Raw genomic sequence first — 26,601 nt, 5'->3', positions numbered from 1 at the left:
ATGCCTAAGATCTTTTAGGCTTGTCATAATTTGGAAGGAGCAAAAGGTCTTATAAAGCAGTATCTTTGAATGCTGGGCTCTCATGTTGCTGTTGAGCGCATGGCAGCAGGCGGTTCTGGCCAGGAAGGGAAAACCTGTGGTGCATCACCTTCCCTTTCATTTCTTTCCCAGCCGCTTCAATTTGAAAGGGACCGCAAATGCTGAGGAAGCAAAGCTGGGGTCTCAGGTTGAGGCTGGAAAGCGGCTAGAAGATCAACGCCGTCGCCGAGGTGAGAACGAGGAGTTTGAGAAGCTAAAAGAGAAGCAGCAGGAGGCAGCGGCAGAGCTGGACGAGCTGAGGAAAAGGCGGGAGGAGCGCCGGAAAATCCTGGAGGAAGAGGAGCAGAAGAAGAAGCAGGAGGAGGCTGAGAGAAAAACCAGGGAGGAGGCAAGTGTAAAATATAAAGTATTGGATTCTGGTTTTATTCCCTTGTTGTTACTACTTTACCTCCACTGACCTTACATTAGTTGATAACTCTTTACAGTGGTGTCTGCACAGACACTTTCAGGCAAAGAAGTTGGTGGGGCTGGAGGTTGATGGGTCTGTATTTAACAAAAGGGCAGAATGAGGCCATGGGAGACTGGCTCATAGGTGAGGAAGGAGCATGTAATAAGGAAGGCAAAACCAAATCACAAGCATAAAGGCCAAAGTGTGCTTCTCCTTCTTGGATCTGATGTTGCTGTGTGGGGAATTGCTGCTGTGACTTTACTTCAAATTGCACCCTTTATCTGGGCCTTCTGGGTTATGTGCTCTTCTGGGCATCGCTGTTTCTTAGCATCTGTCAGGAGATGGTCTGTCACAACAGACTTTGATTTCAAACATACTATCCAGCACTAAAATCACCCTGTTTTCTAACCTTTAAATTTAACTGCAAGTATGCCATATTTTATATCAAGTGACCACATCACATAGATGCTCTAGTGAGGACCCGAGATAAAACATGCAGTCATCTAGGGTAGAAAGAAACGTTACAGTTCTAGCACCGGGAAAGGAAAGTCTCTCATATACGTCTTCACAAGTCAGGATTTCATCTGAGATAGTTGCAAATTTCTTATCTTCTTTGGGGTGCAGAATGTTAGGGGCCGCGTTATAGCCACAGAGTTCTTAATTTCTTTGGGGTGTCTGTTTGACATTGTACAAATTGAATTACAAAGCACATGTCAAAATTCGTCTGCTGCAGATGAGCTGGAATGCCAATGTTATATATAGTTACGATGGGTTAGATCTCATTAGGAAGATATTCTTGTCTATTTAAATATTGAGTACCCAAGCACATGTGTTTGCTTGTACTTCCTCTGCCAAGGGACTCTAGAAATAGGATTTCCAAATCTCTGGTGCATTATTTAGGAATCTTAGTTCTTTGGAAAACAAATGGTAGATGAATAATAAGTGTTTGGCAACTGAATGCCAGTTGCTTTAATATACTAAGCTCTGTACAGTAGAACTCAATAGATACTGAGATTGCACGATACCTTGCTGGTCAGACCCTGCTGATGAGCACTCACAATGGTTGTGCTTTGAGGGCTTCTGGTTTGACTTGTAGCTTATGAAGTAAAACTCATGATATCTCTTTGGAGGGAAAACTGTAAGCATTTAATTGTTGCTTTTTTGGGCACCTATTGATTTTCCCTTGTGAAGTATTAACCTTGGCATAACAAATGCCAGAGTAGATAGACAGAAGAGCAGTAGAAAGATGATACATGAGGATACAGAGAAACTGAATTTGTGTATTTTTATAAATGTGCTTTTTTCTCTCTGTGAGGAGACACTAAAGCAGCACAGACTATCTGTCTTCCCTGCTTCCTTAACACTGTAATGGATTAGCAGCAATATTTTGCTCGATTTCAGATAGGTCACTGGACTTTTCTGACTGGCATAAAAGTCTACTAGAAAATCTGGTAAATGTTTGCAAGACTGCAAAGCCTTGTACTGGTGATATAGTTTCTGAAAGAGTAAGTGACCATTCATGCTTTTGAAGGAGGAAAAGAGGAGGATGAAGGAAGAAATTGAAAGGAGAAGAGCTGAAGCTGCTGAGAAACGTCAAAAGATGCCAGAAGATGGTGTATCTGAAGATAAGAAGCCATTTAAATGTTTCAGTCCTAAAGGTTCATCTCTGAAGGTAACCTCCCCACTAACAACTATATAGTACATAAAAGATAATGGGGGTTGCAGTCCAAACCAACAGCCAAAACACCAAAGCAGTGTGGAAATACTTGAAATCAGACGTGGGACAATGCTCTGAAATAGACCTGAGCCCAAAACCTTTAGTTGAAAGATTTCATTCATTGGAATGATTGAAAATTGGAGATCCTTTCTAAAAACAGAGTCTAGACTGGGAGTTACCTGTTCTTGTTGATGAAAAATGTCCAAAAAGTATCTTCATCTTCAAGGGAAAATTATTTTGGAAACTTAGAGCTATATTACTGTGTTGATTTTCAATGTTAATTTATTATAGGAGTCCTTTGTGAACTGGAGTAGATAAAGATCACAAATGGTCTCTCCGTCTCCTTCCATATCCACAATTACTTTCTTCCTTGCCAGATTGCTTTGTCTTTAAGCATATTCAGCCTAATCGTCATTAGTTGAAACTGTCCCATATGGGAGTTCTAGCTTATGTCTAATCCCTTTAAAAATAACATCTAGAAGTACTGGGCTGGATTTCTTTTTCTTACATAACAGGAAAACAAAACCCTTCCCTTGCTGTAAGAATTTCTAAGTGGTCTTCTGTGGCCTATATTATATTGAAAGTCAGATAAATCAATTAAATGGCCTTTCAGCATGGAAGAGGAATCCTGGCCCCACTGAAATTATTGGGAACTTTGCTTTCATATTCTGTCCAGTTGATTTCTCAGCTCAAGCTCAAAAATGCAGATCTATTAATTGTTTTTTTCTTTTCTCATTTTGTGTCATTAGTCATTTAAGAATCCAAAAGGTTTGTCAAAAAAGGCCCCTTAGTGGGCACTAAGGGAGAAAAGAACTAGGCAGAAGATTGTCAGGGAGGAGCTCATTGAACCATGAAGTGGATCTCTATAGCATTAAGAACTGTATTTGTTGACTGACAAACTGCATTTAGTTAAAATTAGCAGAAATGTACGCTTTGAACCAATCTGGAGCTTCAGCCCTATACTGTTTTGGGTCCAGTTCTAGCAAATACAGTGTCCACATGCTATTGACTGGACTTGCCTTTGACTTCTCAGACACATCTGAAGGTGAAATGCAAGGACAGAATACATACAGCTGTAAGTGAAGATTGCCAACCTTCACCACTTGCTCCTATTAGATGAACCTAGTCTTGCCATTTTGGTTGCAAAAGACCATGTCGATGTAACAGACACTATAGATGTACAGCTTTTTCCCAGCCCTCCTGAGGGGACTTCCTTTTCTTCTTTCTGTTTATTGAGATGCCTTTTATGACATACATTTGGAGCTTTAGTTCACAGATGACTCAGAAGAGAGGAAATTATACTTGAAAACACATAATAGAAAGATATAGATCATAATTTGGGGGAGAGTGGGGAAAAACCACTGGATTTGGCAGGAGGTTAATAGCTTTCAGAGAACTTTTGGACTGATGCTGCACTATTCTACTAAGTGTATTTTTAAAGGAAAGCTGGATTTTTCCAAATGTTCAGTATTCAAGGTCAATTTTTTTATGATTATAATTATTGCTAGTTTCTATGACTTGTTAGCTGGAAGTTGTTTGTTACAAAAACTCATATATACAACTATATATGTACACATTTTTTTCTCTTTTGCTGTTTCTATGTCTGAGAAATCAGTGATACTGTACATATTCTAGTCTGATGTCTGTGTGTGGCCAGAGTAGATATGTAATGCTGTTGAACTTCACACCCTAAACTGTTTCTTGGCCTTCTGTGGTCAATAGCTGAGGAGAGAATAATCTCATTTTAATAACCTGATGTCAAATTTGATGTCAAACTCTGGTTTTTAGAAGACACTATATTTTGTTACCTTTTGTTTGGACAGGCTTCTCAGGCTGGTCTAACCTCGTTGGTACACAGCTTTCTCATTGCCTGTTACGCACTGCCCAATTTATCCTTTGACTTGTACAGCATCTGGCCCATGTTTTCTCCCTTGATGAATGTATCATCTGGTTAGATGTGTCACGAGTCATATGGGAACCCTAAATGCACAGTTGTGGGTGGGCGGTTGGAATTAATAATGAAAAAAGGGAGGCTTGGTATTAAAATACTGTATGATACACGTGCACATTCCGACTTCTCCTAGATCACAATCTGGTAAAGCTTCTTTTTCTCCTTCCTTGTCCTTCCTGATGTGCTAAGTTTTTGGGAAGAAAAAGAAGTTCCTGGGAGTGACTTATATGAGAAAAGTAAGGCATAATGTTTATCAAGTGAACTACAAGAACAAAGGAAAGAAGGGAGGTAAACTGAAAAGCAGTGTGGCTTACTACTATCTTATGGACACTGCATTTATCCGTCAGACAGGGCATGGAATAGCACGACATGCAGACTCAGAATCGAGACACCAAGATGTGCAACTCATCTCCATGTATTACGTGGCGCATGGATGCACATATATAAATGTATATGTATGAACACGGATGGTTATATTTAGAAAGAACTACTGTGATTACCTAGTCTGGCCTCTAATAAATCACAGCCTACACAGCATTGACAACTTCTGTTGCTTTAACTGTAAATACAGTATTTCCCTGAAACCTGAGATACTACTTCAGCAGAACTACTGCTGCAGCATGGTGTCCTCCCAGTGACAGCACCAGGGCTGGCCCTTTCTGAGGGGACAGTGAACAGGAAGCATGCAAAGTAAATACAGGTCAAATTCATCACTAGCTCAGGGACAAAAGCCGCTCAGATTTCTCAGGGCTAGTGGAGTCCCTGTGGGCAGTAACAGTAGTACCAAACCTCTATTCAACCTCTGCCCTCTATCTTGGTGGTTTTTTTACAAGGACAAAGACTGGAACAACCTCTGCTGCTCTCCCATCCTACTCTAGCTCATGCTTTCCCTAGTTAGTTCACACAAATGGTGCTGCAGTAGAAGAATGAGATTTCCTGCATAATCTTTGTTCATCTTCCTTTTTAGATGAGTTCATTCCACATGTTTTCTTTGGGAAGGAGTGTTATTGACTTCTTGTATAACTATTCTCTATGTTAATCAGGAGAGAACAGGATATTTCAATACTAAGTCTCCTCTTGGGAGTGAGCTCCATCACTACAGAAATGCATAAGCAGTTAGGCATTGAAAGGAGGAAGCAATGGCAGGAGGCTGGGAGCCTGGGATATCTCCTGTCTTTGCAGAAAGTGTCTGCATGGGCTGATGTGACCGCCTGCGCTCTGCAACGGAATGCTGACACCTAAGCCAGAAAATAGGACTTTTCAGGGCTTGAGATTTTTTTTTTCTTTCCTTAAAGGCCTGTCTTGTCCTATCTCATTATTGCTCTCAATACCTGACAGCTGGAGCAGGGACTGGGAAGAATTAGGCTCCACACAATCAGTTCTTCCTAGATGAGCTGCTCTTGCGACAGAGGGAAGATAGAGTGGTAAGAACAGGATTTGTGACATTTGTTTTTCCCCCATCTTTGATGCTGATGGTAGCACTCTAGTCTGGCAGGTAAACGGGTAAATGAGTGCACTCTGCACAGATGCTGCTGATGGTAGGAAAAAGCCTAACTGTGCTTAATGAAGCAAAAGAGCACCTGAGATGCTAAGGGAGGATAAGGAGAAGCCACTTTAGTCGCAGGGGCTACCACTCAAAATGGATTGCCCCTAGGTTCTTCCACCTGTTGGATATGAGGCAAAATTATAATGTAGGGATTTCTGTTTTCTGCATGCTATTTCTTATTCCCTTTCCTTATTGATCCATTTTTTGAGAAGAGTTTTTCTATATAACAATTTACAATGCTTTCTGTCACATAATATCTAATAAACAGTTTAAAAATCCTAAAAATCATTTAATACCTTTGTATAAAACAAGTTTTACCGGGAATATCTAGATGTTTTTTGTTTCCCAAGTCATTGGCTCAAATTGTGAGTTAGCTCATTCCTCTTCCATTCTGTTTCTGTTCTTGGAGAATGTGCAGACAGAACACAGTGCACGCTGATACCCATACTTTAACTGCATTTTTAATAGGCAAGACATTTCTTGCACAATCAGTGAACAAAACATGTCTATGTGATATTGAATGTGGATAAATGCATACTTATATCTGTGTATAATATCTTGCATAATTTATTCCTTACCAACTGTATGTGCTGGCCCTGTTGAGTAAGGCCCTAATCAGGTGTGAGACGCCACATGGTTTTGATTTATTTCCATTGGTTTCGTTTCATCTGACTTTACCAGCAGAAGGGTAGGTGTCCATCTAAGCATCCTGTTGTCTTATCTCACTTTCTTCGGTAGTTAATAGAGAGAGCGAGAGCCACCTTCAGTGGACAAGCAATCCCACCTTTCCTAGGGTGAGGTGAGCTCCTCTGCCTTTCCACTGGCTATAGAGGGAACCAAAATGAGTAATTTTGACTAAATGCTTGACTTCCAGGCAACAGAGGTTAGATTGGAGAGATGCAGCCTGAGATCCTGTGTTCTTTCTCTTTGCTCAAAATTTAACTAAAGTACATGTGTGTTCTGTGTCAGAGGCTTTGGAAAGTATTCCATGATGCAAAAACATAGTCCAAGCTATTTAACAAGATTCTGTTAAAATGAATGCAGCAAAAAGATGATTCTTATTTCATGGTCTCAAATTGAAGAAATATCTTGCATTTTGTGCTGACCACCTTGCTTTGCCTATTTCTCTTACAGATCTATTTTGTAATATTGTTTACCGTATGTGCCAAATGTTTTAAATTCTTTGCATGGAGTTTGTGTGGTGTGCAGTGGATAAATGATCTTTAGATGTTGCTGTGTGGTCTAAATGTATTTGACCTATATGTTGAATACACATGTGTATGCAGGTGTGTTTGCTGTCAGTGTATTCAATGTATGCTTCTGTTTCATGCATACTGTGTTTTGAGGAAGATGCTGTGGAACAAATTCTCATACAAATATGCAGAGAATGTGTTACACATTCACACAAGGCACCTGCTTCCTCGAGAAGCTCCGAGGGTTGCTTCCTAACTCTGCTTTCCTGTTTAACTTATTTTCTGGTTTGCTTCCTCACTCTCCTGAACAATCCCTGACTTATTCCTGATACCACAGCAGGTGCTCCGAGAACCGCTGTTTCCAGTGGGTAAGGAATGACCCCATGTCTTTTTACTACAACCCCAAGTATACATAGCCCTATCCCCCTCATACACCAGTGCCTACTGAAGCTGAGTTTTCCTGCTATGTAGAAACATCCCTCCTTTCTGAACATAGGAAGACTATAGAGAGCTACTGTTAGCATCTTTTACGCATCTTTTAAGACCTGTCTCTCTTATAAGAATTCAAGTAGAATCGCAGTTCATCTGAATGAGAAGATGCTGTAAATTAATTATTAGATGGTTACCTTGAGTTCTGGTTCCTTGAGACAGTCCATATTGTTCGTCCTTGCTGCCAGCCAGGGTTTCACTGATGCAGTTGAGGAATTATCTGCTCATGCAGAGCAGGGGAGAAACCAGCAGCTTTTGTTGCTATAATGCATCATTTTGATGCATTGCTGGTTATGACCCAGAAGTCAGCATTGTGGGAAACTTTTCCTACTATACCATAGTCAAGGAGAGGTGACGTGTTTTAAGTTATCGTAGGTCTGTTTAGTCACTTTTAAACAAATAATGTACTTGCTCGTTTTATGGCAGTGCCGACATTATTTCCTCTGGGAGAAACTGAAGCTGTGAGCTGCTGAGGCTGGCAGAGGACGAAGCCGCTGCTCCGGCCCCGTGTGGGTCTGGTGGCTCTTCGGCTCCTGCCTGCCGTGTTGCTGCCGCCGCGTGACAACAGGGCGTTGGAACAGTTGGTGCACAGCCGAGCAAAGCCCTTCTTTCCCCTCAGGACTGTATTTAGGTCATATATTGGCAACTAAAACTGTTAATGTAACTTACTCTGTAAATCGTGTGTGTGTATGTATATTTTAGAGCTTTAGAGGTGCCTTTGAGCTGGATTGATGCTAGCTGGAGTTCCTCCAGTGAGCTTGTTTGACAAATTCTGCACTGAAATGAACTGCCTGAGTTTTTGCTTGTACGGGCTTGAGAAACAAAACATGCACACCCTTTGATGGGATTGCCGTGGGATTTAGTATTCTGGTACAGCCTGGATGCTAAGGGCACTGTGGAGAACCATTTAAAGGAATGGCTGTCATTGCCTTATTTTAAAGGCATGAATGCCACAGCAGTCACTGTTAAAGTAATTTGAAAATGAACAACCCATACTGAGACTGGGGAATTCCCAGGAATCCAGCCAGGCTGATTAATAGTCTTTTTTATCCCCTGGAGCTGCTTGTGTATATTTCACTCTTAAGTGAAACTGTAGAGCCTGGGACAAGAAGTGAAACAATACAATGTGGCAGAGACTTGAGGAAGTTTGATTAAGGTGTTTCTTGACCCAGAATGCAAATAGATGCCCCCTTATCATGAAATGTTTTAAAACTTTATTCAGGGATGGAGTCTTTTTGTTTTCAAATTATCGCGAGATTTGGCATGAGTCTTATGAGACCTTCATGATTCTTTTTCCCTGGAAACATTACAATATTTTCCTATACACAGAGCAGAAAATAATGATGAAATGTAAGATACCAGTTTGTATAATAACAGCTGGTAGATATTGACTCAGCAGTGACCCTGCTTGAACATAAGCAGAGTACAGTCTGAGCTCCAAAAAAACCAATCAAATTAAATTGTCAGTGTCCTGCAAAAACACGCATGAGATAGGATATGTGGCTGATCTCCAAACCTGGCCTAGTCTGATGTCTCAAGTCAGAAAAACTTTATTAAATTTGCTGTCTCTCTCAAGAGGTGCATACTTGCTCTTATGTGGGAGATACGAGGAAATTTGACACAGATTTTGTGAATATCAACCCCTTCCATAAGATTAACTTCTTCCCTTTTCTCCTTTCTGTATTGGTGATTTATTCTCTTGTTACAAATAAGGCACTGAACAAATACACAGGATGCAAACATTAATGCAGAAAATATAACCACCTTTATGAACCTGTAGCATAATAGGCTCCTAATTATAAAACCTGTGTGTGTCTGTGGTGTTTTCTGTTAGAATGCATCTCTTTCATATTGACTTTTGACATTCAAAATGACATTTTAGGCTGGCTTTGTACAGGCTGTCTTTTTATTAAGTTTAAACTTATAACTCTCATTTATCTCTTTTCTAGATAGAGGAGCGAGCAGAATTTTTGAACAAATCCGCTCAGAAGAGGTAAAGCAATAAAACAGTAGGTTCAGTCAAAACAGCAGTGTTTAATTGGAGGGAATAATAATTTATTTCTCTCTTTTTTCTACTTCCTACAGTGGTATGAAACCCACCCACACAACAGCAGTTGTCTCAAAGATTGATAGTAGACTTGAGCAATACACTAGTGCAATTGAGGTAAGTTAATTCCAGGTTACGATGGCTCTAGTTACCAGTGGCTTTTTGGGACTTTAATCAGCCTATGTTTTACTGTTCAAGAATTGTAGGGATTTTTGGTCACAAACTCATCTTTAATGTGACTTCAAGAACAAAATACTTGAGGCACATCTATAACCAATATCTAGATACATATCTAAACAAAATCTCAGATTCGTGTCTTCCCTTTCATGCTACAATTTGCTCTGCTTCATAAGCTTGGAGTAGCTCTTGAAGGACTCAGTTGGCATCTCTTGAGTGACAGTCTCATCGTCTTCTTGGCTGATAAGAGTACTATCAGCAGAGAGCTCGTAGTCATCCTGAGCAAAGCTGACCTAATAGCTTATTTAGGAGAGCACAGAACTGGGCTTGTGTTGCTGGCTGCTACTTCAGAGTGAAATTCCTTGGCGAAGAAAGACACTTTAGGGAACTAGGAAGTTAAGTAGTGACAAAGGAAAAACAGAATAAAAATAAAATGCAGAATTTGACCCCAGGTAATTTTGACAAGGAGTGGCTAATAATGTGCCTTGAAGCCAGAAGTGAGGGCTTTTTCTTTTCATGATCCAGGGAAAAATAAGTGTTTGCTTTTTTTTTTAAATTTTGGTTTGGGTTTTTAATCTGTCAGTGAGTCAGTGAGTACAGGCAATGTGAAAGCTATTGGTTAATATAGCAGGCTGACTGGGCAGGTAAGTGTCATGGGAATACAATACAATAGTGTAAAAAAAGGATATTATCTTGCAAGCTGTGATTAAGGTCTAGCACTTCTTCATTTCCTACTGGATTTTTTTTTTCTCCTGTTGTTCACATATAGAGTCTAAGCATGGTATTCCATTAAGGTATTAATTGGTTAAGCTTTATTAACCTTCCACTTTAAGGAAACTTTAATAATTAAAGATCAATTAACAAGGCTTTTTTCTGTGACTGCGGTCCATTTAACCTTTCTACTAGGAAAGGCTATCAGTGCTGGAGAGTTTTATACCGTGTGTCAGTTCCTGATGAAAAAAGCGCATGCATGACTGCTGAAGGCTCAGGCTTGCCTCCAGCACCTATGTCGAGCTGAAGGTAGCTCAAATGCCTCCATTAGAGATGAATATCAGCATGGCACCCAGTGGTCCCCATATTGTCAAAGTAGGAGCATACAGCTTCTGTCCTCTTGCTTCATTATGTGCCTTTTCTAGATGAGGCATAACCACTCTAGAGTGACCAAGGGCTTTAATTTGGCACTGGGGTTTGATGTTAAACTTCTTAAAGAGAATGGATGGGTTGGAGGTACAGATCCATCTGTCATAAGAAATTTATGTAATAGTGAGGTCAGGGTTTGTCAACCCATAAACACTGGACCAGCCCACTCACCAGCTTATATTAGATTCTCTAGTATTTTCAGTAGGGCTGTGCTAAGGTCCTGAGTCTTTATGCTCCATTTAGCTATTAAAAAGTATAGGTCTATGGCAATGGGCAGACAGTGCAGCTTCACAGCTATATACAGCTCCCAGCTGACCTGAAATTGTTCCTTTGCTGAGTTTCTGATTTTTCCAAAAGTTGCCAAATATGACTTGCTTTGCAACTACAGAGGCAAAGCCTCAGCTTGTACAGGTTTTATTTTCCTCAAATCTGTGTTATGTAAAATGTAGAAGAATTTTGAAAAGTAACAGGAGTTTGGTCCAGTGATTTTGGTAACCATGCAAAAGATACACTGCCAAAAAACCCCAAATTCCCCCAGTCTTTAAAAAACACCTCATTCCAAATATACCGTAATTGCTGAAATTTGCCTCAAGAATCCTGAGTTGTGAGGTTAAGTTGTCTGGGACAGATGGAGCAGAGTCTGATGCTCAATGACAGAGCAGCATTTTTCCTCTGCCTCCGTATAAGGATTTCCTTAGCTGTGTTGCTGAAAGAGCCATGCTTACGGGATGCAGGTGCTAAGACTTGAAAGAGGACAAATGAAAGCCTTGGAGCAGTTGTGTGCAGAGTTATGGTTTGCCATGAGCTTTAGAAATGTAACAAATGTAAAAATCTTAAGTGAGTGCAGTTCTCATAGCTGGTCATGTCAAGGATGCAACTGCAAATCAAAAAGAGGAGAGTCTCAGTGGCACCTCTTGAGCTGAGGACTCCTTTTCATCTTTGCATGACCATCACTAAAACTGCTTACAGCTGCTGCACTCCGCAGCACTGCCCCAGAGTCAAACAACCCTGCAACTCCTGCTCTTAATGCCAAACACCAACTGACCTCAATTCTTCTGCAGGGCACAAAGGCTGCAAGACCAGCTAAGCCAGCAGCCTCCGACCTTCCTGTTCCAGCTGAGGGTGTCCGTAATATCAAGAGCATGTGGGAGAAAGGGAATGTTTTTTCATCACCCTCTGGGACAGGAACACCAAATAAGGTATGTGTTTAATTTTACATAGTGATTGTCAAGAATTATGTTATGAACCTGACCTTGCCATTCATGTTCCTGTGAGTAATCCTGGCTGTTCCTCTTGACATCACTGGTGAAGAATATCACAAAGAATCCTGAGGTTCTCAGAAACCCACAAAATTGTGTGGCTGCAATATTGAGTATAACGGAAGAATTTAGTGACATACTGAGCTAAGTTATGAGACATTCCAGACCCACATCAGATATCTTAGACAAATATATCTGGGTAGTTCAAGCAGACTACAAAGAAATTCTTTGTGTTGAGAAAGATTCTTTTGGGGGGCAGAGGAAGATTAAATAGGCAAGATAATTATGATATTTTATAGATAATGCATTAGAAGCATTTGTGAGGCCTTTATATTTTCTATGTAAATCCTTAAGGCAACATTTCCTTTCTATAAATTGATGTGAGTTGATGGGCTTTCATCATAGCCAAAAAACTGAGCCATGGAATGAAGTGAGTCATTACAGATAGCCATGAAATTTTTAGATTAACTTTTAAAGATTTATTTTAATTATTTACATTTTAGGCCACTTAACTCCTCTATAATGTGGTTTTGTTTTGTTAAACTAAAATTTTTCAAAAAAATATAGACTTAGACTGGTGTCTCTTCTTTTAGGCTAAAAATTTTTCCTCTTTGGTGTTTGGGGTTATGACAGAAACAGCAGGTTTATGTCTAATGTTTATTCTCAGTTAGCACTGAAGTGGAAAGGATTTTGTCAGCCCACATTTATCATTATTGGAAAGTAAAGGGTAGTAGTACTGTGTAGTTCATAGGACAGTATCTTCAGAGCACACAGGATGACTCTTAGCTAGCCATAGTCTCAGCGAGTACCTCTATATTAAACTCAAGCTTGGCTTTGTTTTTAAATCTAAACCATGGAAAACATAGCAAAAGGTATTCTGAAAGTCTTCTGATTAGATTTTGTTATTTTGCAGGAAACTGCTGGACTGAAGGTTGGTGTCTCCAGTCGTATCAATGAGTGGTTAACCAAGACCCCAGAGAGCAACAAATCACCAGCTCCGAAACCTTCTGTAAGTAAACTTAAAACAACCATCTCTTCAGTAGATGAGTTCTCTCCTGGGGCAGACATGGTGACAGTGCTTCTTCAACCAGCTGATGGTCTTTGGAGGAACCTTGCTGCATGTTCTCTCTTGGAAGGTCACAGAGCCCCTCTGGCTGTTGACTCCTGGGTAGTCAGAAAAGAGGGAGATGAAACAGGGCAGTTCTCATATTAAAGCTTAGGTGTACTCTAAAAAGACAGTGCTCAGAGAAGGACTTCTCTGGTAGAGGAGGACATTAATTTAGAAATTACTAGCCATAGACCTTGGATAAAACACCTGTGTTTTGGTCCTTGCCCTGTAAAAATCTTCCAAGTATATTTTTAAACATAAGTGGAGTACTTTAATCCTTTAAGAGCTTAAATGTCATTTCTAATGAAGACCCTTTAGCATGCCCATTACTTCAGCAAGAATCAGAGCAGAAAGTGCTATCAAAGTAGTAAGCCGGGAGTGTGGGAAGCAGCAGTGTGGATGTAGGAAGGGGCAAAACCAGGTAATTGTGGGGTGGGGAAAGGTGGGGATGAGGAACTGGAGCTGTAGGTGTCCATATTGGAGAATGGCAGGGCATCACTCGTGGCGTTAATTCAACTTTGGGATTTTATTAAAGAACTAGTTTCTTCCCATATTCTTGTATAGTGTTTTTCTGCCAGTCCACTTGCCCTTTATAAAAGGGTGCAACCTGAAAAGTGCTTTCTCAATTCACACTCCTATTTGTCCCAAAGAGGAGCTTGAAGTTTGCAGCATTGTCCCTAATGTTAGTATTTACTGGTAGCTACATGGACATTGTGTCCTTATGGACACGAATATGAAAACAAAAGAAGTCATTGTGGTCCCTGTATTTAATCATAACCGCTGAAAACCAGCACAGAATCTGCCTCCAGATTTTCCTCTCTTTCTTTTAAGTTGCATCTTTTAAATAATGTAAACCTAACCTCTTGTTTTCCCCTCAGCCAACTGTTTCTATCTATGTCTTCATTTCCGTCTTTCTCAATAGATTGTTCTTTCTTCTTTCAATATCTCTGCTTGAAGGAACCTGCCCTCCTCCTATTCTTCTTCTTTGGGAGTCTGTTTGCTAAGTTGGTCAGGTAAACCTGTTTACAATTGACTATGAAGAATGATATACATCTGTAATGTGTGATATACCAGGATAAATCAAAGGGAAACCTAGAATTTCTAATTTAGAAAATAATACCTCCATCACATTCCATCAAAATAAAGAATCATTCGAAGCTTTTGTGACCATCAAGATTCTTGTGGGTTTTGGAACAGCATTCAATTAAATGTAGCAGGAGCAAAGATCTCAATTAGTTTTACGGTAAACCTAAATCACAGATCCCAAATGATTTCAGGATTATGGAAGTGATTTTGTGATAATGTCCACTGCAAGTGGTTTTGCAATAAGGTCTGCTGCAATTTTGCTGTTTTCTTCTTTCCTCTGCTACTGCTGAACTTGCTTTTTGAAGTGCAGAATTGGCTTAGAGTCTTAACCATCAGCAACCCTCTTTGGCTGTAAATTTTGAACAATTCTAGAGCATCTCTGTTGGGTGCAAATACCTTTTGCAGAAATCACACTTCCATTCATCACTGGGCATTTTTGTATCCCAAGATAGAAATTCTCATGTGCAGAAAACTACCTATCTATGGATGGCAAGAACAACATTCTAGAAACGGTGCAGAACTTGTACTCTCCTTTTCAAAAAGTGTTTTTATGCCCAAAATTATTTTAAGAGTCTTTTGTTTGCCAAGCACAGAGGTAGATGCCAATCCATCTCTCCTTAAGCAGGTGCATTGCTACTAGCCTAGAATAGAATATCTCATCTTGATTTGTAGCCCTACTTTTCCCCAAGAAGCAGCTTGACATTTTTATTGAGTTTTGCTTAAAGTCTCCATATACACTCATTTTCGGAGAATATTTGTTATTTTTTAATTACTTTACCTCACCTGTTTTTTTTCTGTCAGGCTAGTGATTGGTACATACTAGGATTTTAAAGGATGCAATGGAAATTCAAATGGATATGAAGGACTACAGTGTTAAATCCTGAAAGTTGTATTTAAGAATGCCGCGCAGGATCTGCTTTTCTGTTGTATTAGAAGTCCTACTCTGTTTTTTTTACAGATTTTTAATGAAATATTTTGATACTGATCTAAAATAACTGAGACAAGCTACTTTTGAATTCCTCCCTAATAGAAATACTATTTCTGGAAAAAAAAATTTTTCTCCAAAAATTGGAATTGTCGTTCTTAAAAACCCAATGATGCAGTAACTTTTCACTGTAGTCCCTAGGATGCACGTACTAACTTATGGCCAGTTTGTGCAATGCTAAAAAGATGCAGCAGGATTGTTTTTTTGTTGTAAAGCATGTATATGTGTGGAGTCATTATGTGAAGTGTTGTTCAGGATAGCTTTATAATTAGTAAGCAATGTAATATTTAACACTGGTGGTTGCTCCTCACATTTTCTTACGAGGAAGTCACATTCTAACTTTTTCTCTAACAAATGAAAATAAACCTTAACTAATATTGGTTTCTGTTCTCTGACATTATTTAAAAATATAGGATTTGAGACCAGGAGACGTATCCGGCAAACGTAATCTCTGGGAGAAGCAGTCAGTTGAAAAACCAGCTGCTGCTTCTTCTAAGGTAATGCTTCAGTACATTGTTGAATGGATAATATCTCTGTGGGAGATTTTCTATGGGGAAGGTGCTGTTCACCTTTATACTGTCAGCCAGCTGGAATTAGGCCTCTATATATCTTTTGTTACTAAGCTTTTTATCTATAAAAGAAAGTACAACGAGGTGCAGAAAGCCATGGCCGGCATATAACTTTTATATTGCTATTTGGCAGAGCTGTGCTGTGCACGGAAATCTGTCCTTCGCATGGAGTTGATTTTTTTCCTGTTATAAATAGCTATGTTTTCCCATATTCAGCTTTAATAATGGGTTATTACTTTTTCAAACAGGTATCAGCTATGGGGAAAAAATCAGAGACTAATGGTAAGTAATTCTAATAATACACCTGATATTAAATAGAAACATTGCCACATTTTTGCACAGTCATATCTGTGTTTTAAAATTCTAAATTCTACAGCTGTTAATGTTGATGCAAAAATCTCCCTTTTTGCATTTGCCTTTCAAAAGCTCCATTGCAATATCATGAAAACATGAATGTTTGAGAAATAAACCGAAATCATTTTTCTAGGAGGACTGAGGACTAGCAGTACTCCATCCATGTTTGCAAAGCCTTGTTCAAGTGACATGCATAGTATGTTTGCTGTAGCTGTAGATTATCATTAAACTGTGTGAAGTCTGAGGAATGGGATGGTTATTTAACTAATTACAGCAAATGCAAGGTATCTGAGAAAGGCTCTTTTAAAGGCTACAGCAGCAGTGGATATGCCTTTCATGAGCAGAGATGGGGAATGCAAAAAGCGAGGCTGTTGCAGCAACATTATTTGAGCAGAAATGGAAGATTTCAGTACTACTGAGAACAAGGCCGGCATCTGACTTCAAACGCTGCCACTGGGTAATGGTGAAGCCCGATTAAAATTCAGCAGTGTTGATTTTTAAAAATAATTCCTCTGGTTGGTTGTGAGTTTCATCTGGTCCTGTGTACCCAGACTGAACTGGACTTCAAATGCACTCAGCAACAGCACTGCTGTTGCTGGAGCTGTGCATTGGTGTCTTCTCAAGGCAAAAAGAGTCCTACTACTGTCATTTTGAAACTACTAGTCTGGGAAACACAACCTACTTGTACAGAAAGAAATCAGTGAAATTACCCTCCTAGCTTTTTCAATTTTTATTTTAATCTAAAGCACTCCAAATAAAACTGATTAAAGAATCATGTGCTTAAGGACTAGTGGGGAAGAATGGAAGTTCACTGATTAAATTTAATAGCTTTAAAGATGCATTGCAACATCCCTTGACTCTTCACTAGAATTTAAACGATCATATGTAGGAAAACTTTTGGTTTTCTACACGTTAATATGTGCGTGCATTTTTCACTCGTATGTGAAGCTGGAGGTATGGTATGTCTGTGAACTTTTCTTACCAGTTTAGAGTCATGCAAAATGAAATGGTCTTCCTCCTCTTCTCCTTTTTTTTAAACTGAGCTGTTAGGAGAGGGGTTTTCAGGCTCCCTCGGCATTAGCAGAGCTCTGTTCCAATGGAAGGTGTTAGCAGTCGTGCATTGTTGCCCAGAGGAGCAGACGCTGCTGAGTGGTTTGGACACCACCGAGCCTTTCCTCTAAGGCTGAGTGAGATGAAGGCTTCAGCAGAGGGGTTGCAGGAGGAGGCTCCTAGGAGCCAGCTTTCAGTCTTGCTATGTGTCACCAAAACTTTGTGAAAAATAAAGCTCTCTAACGCTATAATTTTAGTATTAGAAAGCAGGCATTACTTTATTTTGGCACTAGGTGCGTCTATGTCACGTGGACTTGGAGTGCGTGCACCAAGTACCGCAACGCAGCCTGCCTTAGCGTGGCAGCTGCCCATATGTGGCTGGGGAGAACGCTGGATGCAGCACCCCCCATACTTCTGGGTGGGAAGCTCCTGAACTCTCCTTGAGCTGCTTCCCGGGTCAAGGAAAGCGAGAGAGGTGAAATCCTGCTTGTCCTCTTGGAGACTGCCCCTGAGTAATCCCAGTACACAAGCACAGCAGCATCCAGCTTGTGTCCTGCCTGTTAATCTAGAGCCATGCCTTCTCTATTTTAGAGATGCATTTGGGTTCTTTCAAGCCATCTTTAATCTTTATCTTTCTCAGCAGGTTTGAGACAATTTGAGAAAGAACCATAGAAGGCCACTGAAGATGCTGGACCAATCAGCTGGGGGGGGGAAAAAAAAGGAAAAAGTGCTAAATTTTCTTTTTATATTTATGTTTATTTACCAAAATGTCTTTTTGCATTATCCCAGTTAAAACCATGTATATTAGCACTGTATTTAATAATCAGTCTAGACATTCATCATAATAGTACTGCCTTTGCACAAGAGCCTTTATTCCTAAAGAAACCCATGCTGTGAAATATATAGACTCTCCTACTGATAGTCATAACTATGTATCTGAACAGTGATTTCAACTGGCATAAGAGGTCAACCCAAAATGCATGTAAAGTGAAGTTGCTTAAGAAAGGTGTGCAGTAAACCTATGAAAACAATGGTTACTTTTGTAATACAGAAGTCTGTCTTTCTGCACTTTAGACTAAGGCATGGAAGAAATATCTTTAGTTGACAATGTAATATTTTCTGTAAGTTGCCCATGTCATGAGAAATACTGCATCAATAACGTGTTTTAATTTTTTTGTTTTATACTTTAAGTATCAGTTTTTCCATTCTAGTTTAAGTTAATACCTAAATTTGGATGATTATGTTAGCTGACAGCGGTACTGATATTTCTTTTTGTTGTTAGTGACTAGTAATTGAATGCAATTTAGAATATATACACACATAGCTTTACAAAGTTTAGCCTAAAGGCACTACTAATGGTAGAATGCTTTAATACGTGCTAAAGTATTATATTTAGTAATAAACATACATAATTAGCCAATATCACAGCTTAAAAAAATAAAGACAAAATCACACACTTTTCTATAGTAAGATTTCATAATTACCATTAGAGGTATGGTGAGATAAGTATTAAAAAATTGTAAATGTCAGTTGCCCTCTAACGGGTAATTAAAAAGAAAGTATAGTTTTTAAAAGAGGAAAAGGTAAGGGTATAGAGGGTCAAAAATAGGTCACTTGTATAAAACATTGTAGTTTAATTTATATAAAACTACCATAATTAAAAAGACAAAAAACCTAAACACAGTTGGAGCTTCTTTCAAATGACTGTACACCAAATCTTGCCATCCATCAGTGCTGTACACTAAGTCCACCTGAAATGACGTAAACCTCTATAGTGCTTCTTTTTAACTCTCTCCCAAATATCTTATTTACAGATGTGTTCATTTGTATATAGTACACACATGGCTATAAGACGACAGCTTGGTTTGAATTTACATGCCATACAGTTTAGCATTTACATCCTACAGTGTATGGGTGGCATAAACTAAGCAACTGAAGTAGCCCCTGAGCATGTTGTTAACAGCTTTGCTGTGCATCAGAACTACCAGGATCTCCCTTTTCACCACTTCCATCTCTTCCAGCATCAGACTTCTTCCTAAAGAAGAATAATTTTATATTTCAACCCAAAGATGATCTCCCCTGCTTGGCTGAAACATCTTGTTTACATATAGAGATGCACGTAGTTATCTGTAGGGGGTGAAACTGTGCCTGACATTGTCTGGGAGTTGTCATGTTTTTTTGTTTGGGGGTTTGGTGAACACTCCTCTGAATCTTTCAAATACATCTGCTAGCTGCAATAAAAATTATTTGTTCAAATAATGTATTCTGAAACTGCATCCACAATAAATGGAATATTTCCATCAGCAGCCCTCTGTTTGTTAATGAGTAGGAATGAGCCAGTTGTTGTAACTGGAATAGGAAGTGTGCTAAGGCTGATAAGGTATCATTGCTAAGAAGCTCGAAGGATGTCTCTCCTGATGTACTATTCTACAGCAGACACACAAGTTGTAAAATCAGTGGCTTTGACCTACGTGTTCTTAAGGGGGAAAAATATATCTTAATTGTCATGCCTGTCAGTACAAGATGGGAGCTGTGCATCACCGAGAAGTCAGCATACTCAGCAAAGTAGATTCTGACCTAGCAGTACAGCCGTCTGCTTTCCTGCTTTGAAAAATGTTTTCTGCGAGAGAGCTGTCATGTTTCTTCTGTCTGCTGTAGTGGGATGTGCTTCCAGGCTTGGATGATCACGGGGACCAAGCCTGGGGAGCTCCTGGATCTGCTGTTCTCCGATCTCCTTAATTTTTGCTCTAACAGCAGCACAGCACATAATGCCCTGCTCTAACCAGGTCATGGTCATCTGGAAGAGGCCCTCCAGGCTGCCGTGAGCTCCACTGGAAGCAACAGGAAGGCTGCAGCAAGCACAGCTTTGTGAGCTACTTGGGGAGAAATAATCGGATGCTGCCTAATTTAACCTGAAAAGAGCTTGTATGCTTGGAAGTGTGCCTGTTCTCCTGCCTTGCATTGACCAGCTACGTGCTACATTTCTCTGCAAGCTTTGCTGAAGTGATGCTTTTCCATGTTGATGTAGATAAGTTTCTTTGGCTCCTGCTTATTACATTTTCTGAGAGCATGGAAGCGTGCTGGCAAAATTGCTTTTCCTTTTAGGAAATACTGTAAAGTGGTGTGGTCCTGGTTTGTTCCCACCACCTGGCACCACCTCCTGGCAGAATTTGCCAAAGACAGATCCTGGTGTCAGCAGTGCTGCAAGTTTTTTTGGTGTTTTGATACCATTATGAGATGATGATTTTTCAGACAATATCACATTGTCAGCTTAGTTTCTGATCATGCTCTCCTGCAGCTCCCTTGGCATCCTAGCTAGACTTTCTCTTGTCAGGGTGCAGAATGCCACAAAACAGCCTTTTTCAAGCCTGCCTTTGCTTTGGCCTAGCAATATCAACCTGAAAATACTTTAAAGCAGTTGTGAGTCTACCTTGAGCTTTGCTTTGGTGTTTGTAAAAAAAAAAAAAGTTTTTCCTCTGTTTTCCTTAGATAAAGCCAACCCTTGTCTAGTTATATCATTCTGAATGCTGCCAGCAGAGTTGCAAAAATCTAATTTTGTGTTTGAGACTGCTAGAGCAAGTCAGTTGTCTTTGTAGGTAGCCCTTAAGTTTGGCTGGGTGGATTTTGATGCATGTTATCACTGCGTATGATGCTATCTTCAGCTTTTCACCACTAACCACATGAGTTCAATTTCTAGGTGTTCAGAGGGCTATGTGAGGTAATAGGTACAACTTTGTTCTTTAGGTTCTAGCTAGAGCACGATCCTGTTTGATGCATAAGCCACAAAGTAGTCTCTATGTATTATTCTTGTACAGGAATTACAGAAGCCCATTTCTATCTGTATTAAAATTTTTAAAAAACCAGACTTCAGGCATGTTTTTATAACTAATTGTGTATGAAACAATTTAAGCACTACACTGATTAAGTTTTGTTGTTACTCAAACTTTATTCATATAAAATTTTAACGCATTAGAGATTCACACTATAAAAATCACAACTATGTAAAAAGCAAAGTAATTAAAGAGAGCGTTCCTTGACAGCAACTCATGAGACAGTAGGACCGACTGCAGTGGAAATAACATATAAAGAACCACGTAAGTAACAAGAGATTTTGTTAAACATGTCTTTAAGGAAGACAAGGAAATCAAGAGACATTGTCTTTTTACTATTAATCAAAAACAAAACCAGATTTCTGCTAACCATCTTTACAAAAGACTCATCCCTATCGATGCATTCTTATACCAGCTAGTGGTCTCCTGCTAAAAAAGGAGGACGTGTAACTGTTTGTAATGATTGTCAAGTACAGAAGAAGAAATCAAGACCAAGCTACAGAGTACATCTTCTACTCTGGAAGGAGTTACATGGAGGTCTCGCAGAAACCACTGGCATTAATATTCTGCTTTGAATGGGTAGTCCTTGTGATTGACAGCTCTGAGAAGAGAAAGAATTGGTTATTTATTGTAAAAAGTATTGTAGAAAGTATCTTCAGCAGCATTTCTCTACTGCAGTTCTCCCTCCCCCGTTGCCAATGTACTCAAGTTTTGCTGCTGTCATTAATTTGGACACAGGCTTGTGAACAAGGACATGCAACACCAAGACGCTGAAGGGAATACCATGAATGAATCTCCCTCCTGACATCAGTTCCAGGACATGTCATGTTACCTGTGGGCCAGGGTTTAAGAGAGGAGATCTCCCTGGTTTTGGTCATGTATGTTTTCAAGATATGGGGGATGAAAATACAGATAGAGATAGGCCTAGTAGATAATAAGGAACATACTGGAGCACTGGAACTGCCCTCCAGTTCCTGTTAAAGCTGAGGATGATGTCCATCTCCTTTTTAGACAGTTCAAAGTCAAACACCTAGCAGGGAAAACAAACACAAAAACACAGCCTTTTTACTTAGCTTCATGAGTAGTTAGCTACTAAGTGTGCTTCATGTGTTTACGATCTGAGGTAGGAACATACTGCATCCACACTAAGCATAGTTAAGAAATCCTCTCATTTCTCAGCCAAATAACACCAATTTACCCTTGAAGTAATCAAGGGAGTCCTTTTTTCTATGAGGCGCTGTTCATAGTGATGTCTTACAATTCTGAGTGGTTGAATGCAAACACAACTGCAGTTTCTGTTGTAAGGTACAGACAGAAAACTTAAAGTGGTAAGGATGGATTACTCAGTGTGTCACAAAAACTGGAACTAGCAGTAAATATTTCTGCTACCACAGAGGACTACTACGTACCAACTGCAAATAGTTGTCTTACAGTTCATCAGTCATCTAAGAATTCTTCCTGGTGGTTCATAGGAAAAGTTAAGTCCAAAATGTAGCAGCATGAATTGAAAGTAACACAGAGATATCATCTAAGATGCCAGGCCTTATGAGCAAATATCCAGCTGAATCCACAGCCTCAAAGTGAGACATAAACCATAACGGGTCTTGTGTTTGTAATTTGTTCCTTTACACCCTAAAGAGGGGCTCACTAAGCATTTCCCAGAGGGACAGTCCAAAACTGGGATTCCCTTTCCAGGGCAGCAGAGCTCGGACCACCCTGGTGTAACCCATGTCTCTCTCCTGGCAAGAACAAAACGCTTTTCCTCAGAGAAAGAGTGCAGAGGGTTAGATGAAGCCCCAATCTTTACATCTCTGTGCTCTCCTTCCAATGTCTCTTAGGTGCTGCTTGGAAACATGGAATAGATACAGGTGTGGGTGCCTATCCTGTGTAAAAAGGTAGCAGTAGTCCCAATGGAAACTTCACCTTGATGTTTTCCTCAACACGCTGTAGTTTGTCAGACTTGGGAATGACAATTACATCTCTCTGGATAAGAAACCGGATCAGAATCTAAGAAAGGGAAAAGAGGAGCATGAACACAGGGGTACCAAGAAATCTGTTCAAATGCATTTTGTGTTCTCTCTTTTTTTTTTTTTTTTAATGCATAAACCAGGTTTTTTTTCTACAACCGTGTTCACTCTTTGGAACACTCTACCAGTTTGCACACAGGGGGTTTGGTGTGCCAGCACTTGCTTGCAGTCTACTGACAAACTGTAATTGTTCCTGGCCTATGTTATTTCTACACCCTGTCTTCTCCAGGATTTGTTTTGTTTTCTTTTGGGGGTGAGGGGGGAATGATGATGCTTCTGGCTTGTGTTATATGGGTGCTCAGACCAAATGAGCATAATGATACTGCAGATAATTTTGGGCTCACAGGTAAGTACCTCAAATAGGTTAAGCTTTTTGAAGTCCTTAAAAGGAAAAACGTATTTATAGATTTTAAAAGATTCCCCCCCGCTTCAGAAGAGGACAGTTGCATACGATTTTTTGTCATGCTCTGCCTGCCTTAAAATGCGACTGTGGTTGATTGCTTGTGAACATGTGGGTTGGTTTCAAGTGCAGTTTCTGAGCACCCTGAACAAGAACTCATGTTACTAGCAATGAATAGAGAAAAAAATTCATCTTCAATAATCAAGCAGCTTTCAATGATTCTTTGTGAACATGAGCAAAGAGGGAGCAATCAAACAAGTCTGTAAATTACAGGACTTCTCTGAAGAATAACTTAGCTAGAGAAAGGAATAACATATTGGCTTGATAATTTGTATGTAAACCTCAGAGGAAAGAGTTCTGTGGGAGCAAGCACTTGTCTCTGGGATCAGAGGAAATCTCCCAAGGAAGGGAAACACCTGAGGTAAGCACGTACCACTGCTGATCATCACCCCCCGCCAAAATCTCAGCACTCAAGACCTCTTAGAAAATATCTGATAATTCATATGAATGCTGGTAAGAACTGGGGCAACATGAAGAGTAAAGTGCAGTTCAGGCCCATTATACTGTATCTCTAGAGAAGGCAGCATCTGCTAAGACTGGCCATCAGCCTGTAACAATGTTTGAGGAGGAAGAATAGTTTGCCCTGACAACCCCACTTACCTGGGCAGGGGTTTTATGATGTCTAACTGCAATCTCTTTAATCCTGGGATCATCCAGCACCACAGGTTCCCCTGGCTTGGCCCTATTAAAAACAAAAGCCAGGATATAGATGGTAGAAAGATATTATCTTCCTTGCAGAAAGCCTGACATTTTGTGTGAAATAATCTGCAACAAAGCAAGAGCACTATTCTCATTATATCTGCATTATTTACATCATTTGCCTCAAAGATTCAAGTTGGAAATGCATCGTTTTGTGCACAGAAAGGCCGTAATGCTTTCTTACCATGGGCGGTTAGGAGAGCCAAGGGGGCTGTACGCAGTCACAGCAATCCCTTTGGACTGACAGTATTTGATCAACTTTTCCTGGGTGAGGTATGGATGACATTCTATCTGCAAGCACAGAAATAGAGGCAGGTTGCACTGGGCTCCACAGCATCACATTTTAATTCCTCTTGGGTCACAGAAAATATGAACAAAAGACTCTCAATATCATGATTAAAATCTATTTTATAAAACTGTTATTCATGTCACAGCAATATCTAGAAGCCTAACACAGAGAATAGGGCATCCTCATGCTACATATTACACAAAGAGAGTAAGAAATAGATGAGAAGAGTGAAAGTGCTATCTGCATCAGGAATCAGGGAAATCAGTCTTCCTGGACTACTGCAGAGCAGGATTGCATCTTCAGAGAGGCAGCTCAGAATACCTGAGGTTTAAGTTTCTGCTCTGAGTCACCCAACCTCACCTCTCCCCAGGGAGTCTCCCTGATTCCTGAAGAAGCCTGGGGAGATGAGCTCCCCTAGGTCAGGTCAGATCATGTTGCTACCAGCCATTCAGGCAAGACGTCCTTTAACTGGAAACAACAGGAGCCTACCCAGGGATGCTGCTCAACTTGCCACAAGCCATGGTATGACCGCAGGGCTACGTCTACAGTGCATAATGTGGCACCATGCACATACGTGGCTGTTTCTAAATGCTATAGCTTTGCTACCAAGCATAGTGACATGAAATCCATGTACAGTAGCTTATTTAGACGTGAGCTAGATTAGGCAACTACTGTAACAACAGTATGTGGCACATGCAGACCCGTGGAGAAACAAGCTGGAGTCAAAGCCTGAAGTTCCTTAAACTGTTGAAGTTGGTGCAGCTTTTAATGTGAAGGTAGTTGGGTCCATCCCCACCACAACTTTATAACCCTCAATAAAATCTAAGTCCTATGTCCCCCTTGTGCTGAGCCTGGCCAGTGCACACACTAGCCCCAAGGCAGGCACTGCAGCACAAGCAGCACCGTGCCTGCACAGGACCTGGCGTGGGGATTTCCCTGGATGTTCCCAAGCCAGCAGAGATGGGCATTCACCACCCTCAGCCAAGTGCAAAGAAGTCACATATGGAAGAAAGTCAGAAGGTCCCGATGCCCCTGCTGTCCTGTGATTTCATTCATGAGGTATGTGGTGAGAATTTGTTATACATTTGTATACTTCAACCCTCCTTTTTATAATCAAGATCAGGGAAATGGTTTATTTTATGTTGAAAAATAAATAAGTCTAGTGAATGAGTTAGAGTATTCCTGTGTGTGCCCATGCCTGTGCAGCAGCTCGCAGTGGGGATTTTGCTGGTTATCCCAGGGCTAGCAGAAACGGGCCGTGGCAACTTGGGCTGTGACATCCAAGTTGTACTTGGGAGTGATAAAGAGCATGTGTAGCAGAAAGTCGCAAAGTCCTGTACAAGGTAATGGATATTTTCAGTGTTTTCCAGTGTCTAAAAATGTAATCTCATCTCTTTGATATTACTGTAACATGAATAATCCATACTGTTTTGTATGATATTGCTCTCAAATCTCCACTGCATTATATACACATAAGTCTACAAAAAATTCATCTGTTGAGATCCCTGTCAGCTAAAAACCATCAAGACTGACACCGTACCAAAGCCTTGCATATCACAGGCAGCACTGACTTGAAGGCACCAAAAACTATTTAAAGGTCATAGAAGAAGTCAATTTTAGAGCTGAAGTTTAGCATGACTATATTTAGCAATATTTCAAGGTCAGTTGACATCAATGGAAATAAAAATCTTACCTGGTTATTTACTGGCTTGTATTTCAGTCCCGGCTTGTTCAAGATTCTTTCGATCTGCTCATGGTTAAAGTTGGAGATGCCAATGGCTTTTACCAGACCACAGTCCACCAGCTCTTCCATGGCCTAATGAGTAATGACAACCAATGTGTGTTTATGAGGTGATATTACTGTCGACTACACTATTTTATTTCCCTAAAACTAGTGACAAACTCTTGTGGTTTAACCTAACCGGCAACTAAGTATCACGCAGCTGCTCGCTCCTCCACCCCCCTCCTCCCAGTATGATAGGAAGGAGAATCGGAAAAAAGGTAAAACCCATGGGTTGAGATAAGAACAGTTTAATAATTGAAATACAATAATAATATTAATAATAATTGTCATGAAAAGGGAGATAACAATGAGAGAAAGAGGAATAAAACCCAAGAAAGACAAGTGATTCACAATA

At 40.1% G+C, this 26,601-nt stretch overlaps 2 protein-coding genes across 2 annotated transcripts in view; one reads left to right on the top strand and one right to left on the bottom strand.

The window, feature by feature from the left end:
* Positions 1–17,865, top strand: part of CALD1 (caldesmon 1) — a gene marked incomplete at its 5' end in the record, with an annotated part of 31,197 nt that extends 13,332 nt beyond the window's left edge. The window contains 9 exons of the mRNA XM_009708025.1: positions 172–427; positions 2,019–2,159; positions 9,333–9,376; positions 9,469–9,547; positions 11,809–11,946; positions 12,920–13,015; positions 15,599–15,682; positions 16,003–16,036; positions 17,799–17,865. Coding sequence (XP_009706327.1) covers positions 172–427; positions 2,019–2,159; positions 9,333–9,376; positions 9,469–9,547; positions 11,809–11,946; positions 12,920–13,015; positions 15,599–15,682; positions 16,003–16,036; positions 17,799–17,830 — 904 coding nt within the window. The remainder of the gene's footprint in view (positions 1–171; positions 428–2,018; positions 2,160–9,332; positions 9,377–9,468; positions 9,548–11,808; positions 11,947–12,919; positions 13,016–15,598; positions 15,683–16,002; positions 16,037–17,798) is intronic.
* A 3,681-nt stretch (positions 17,866–21,546) lies between these two features.
* Positions 21,547–26,601, bottom strand: part of LOC104167701 (aldose reductase-like) — a gene marked incomplete at its 5' end in the record, with an annotated part of 8,940 nt that continues 3,885 nt past the window's right edge. Inside the window, 6 exons of the mRNA XM_009708024.1 lie at positions 21,547–21,589; positions 21,936–22,018; positions 22,912–22,995; positions 24,076–24,157; positions 24,359–24,465; positions 26,157–26,279. Coding sequence (XP_009706326.1) covers positions 21,547–21,589; positions 21,936–22,018; positions 22,912–22,995; positions 24,076–24,157; positions 24,359–24,465; positions 26,157–26,279 — 522 coding nt within the window. The remainder of the gene's footprint in view (positions 21,590–21,935; positions 22,019–22,911; positions 22,996–24,075; positions 24,158–24,358; positions 24,466–26,156; positions 26,280–26,601) is intronic.

Source organism: Cariama cristata, unplaced genomic scaffold (assembly GCF_000690535.1).
Source record: "Cariama cristata isolate BGI_N322 unplaced genomic scaffold, ASM69053v1 scaffold23559, whole genome shotgun sequence".
NCBI classification, from domain to species: domain Eukaryota; kingdom Metazoa; phylum Chordata; class Aves; order Cariamiformes; family Cariamidae; genus Cariama; species Cariama cristata.
Note: the sequence above shows the minus strand (reverse complement) of the source record. Positions and strands in the feature narration are given on the sequence as shown.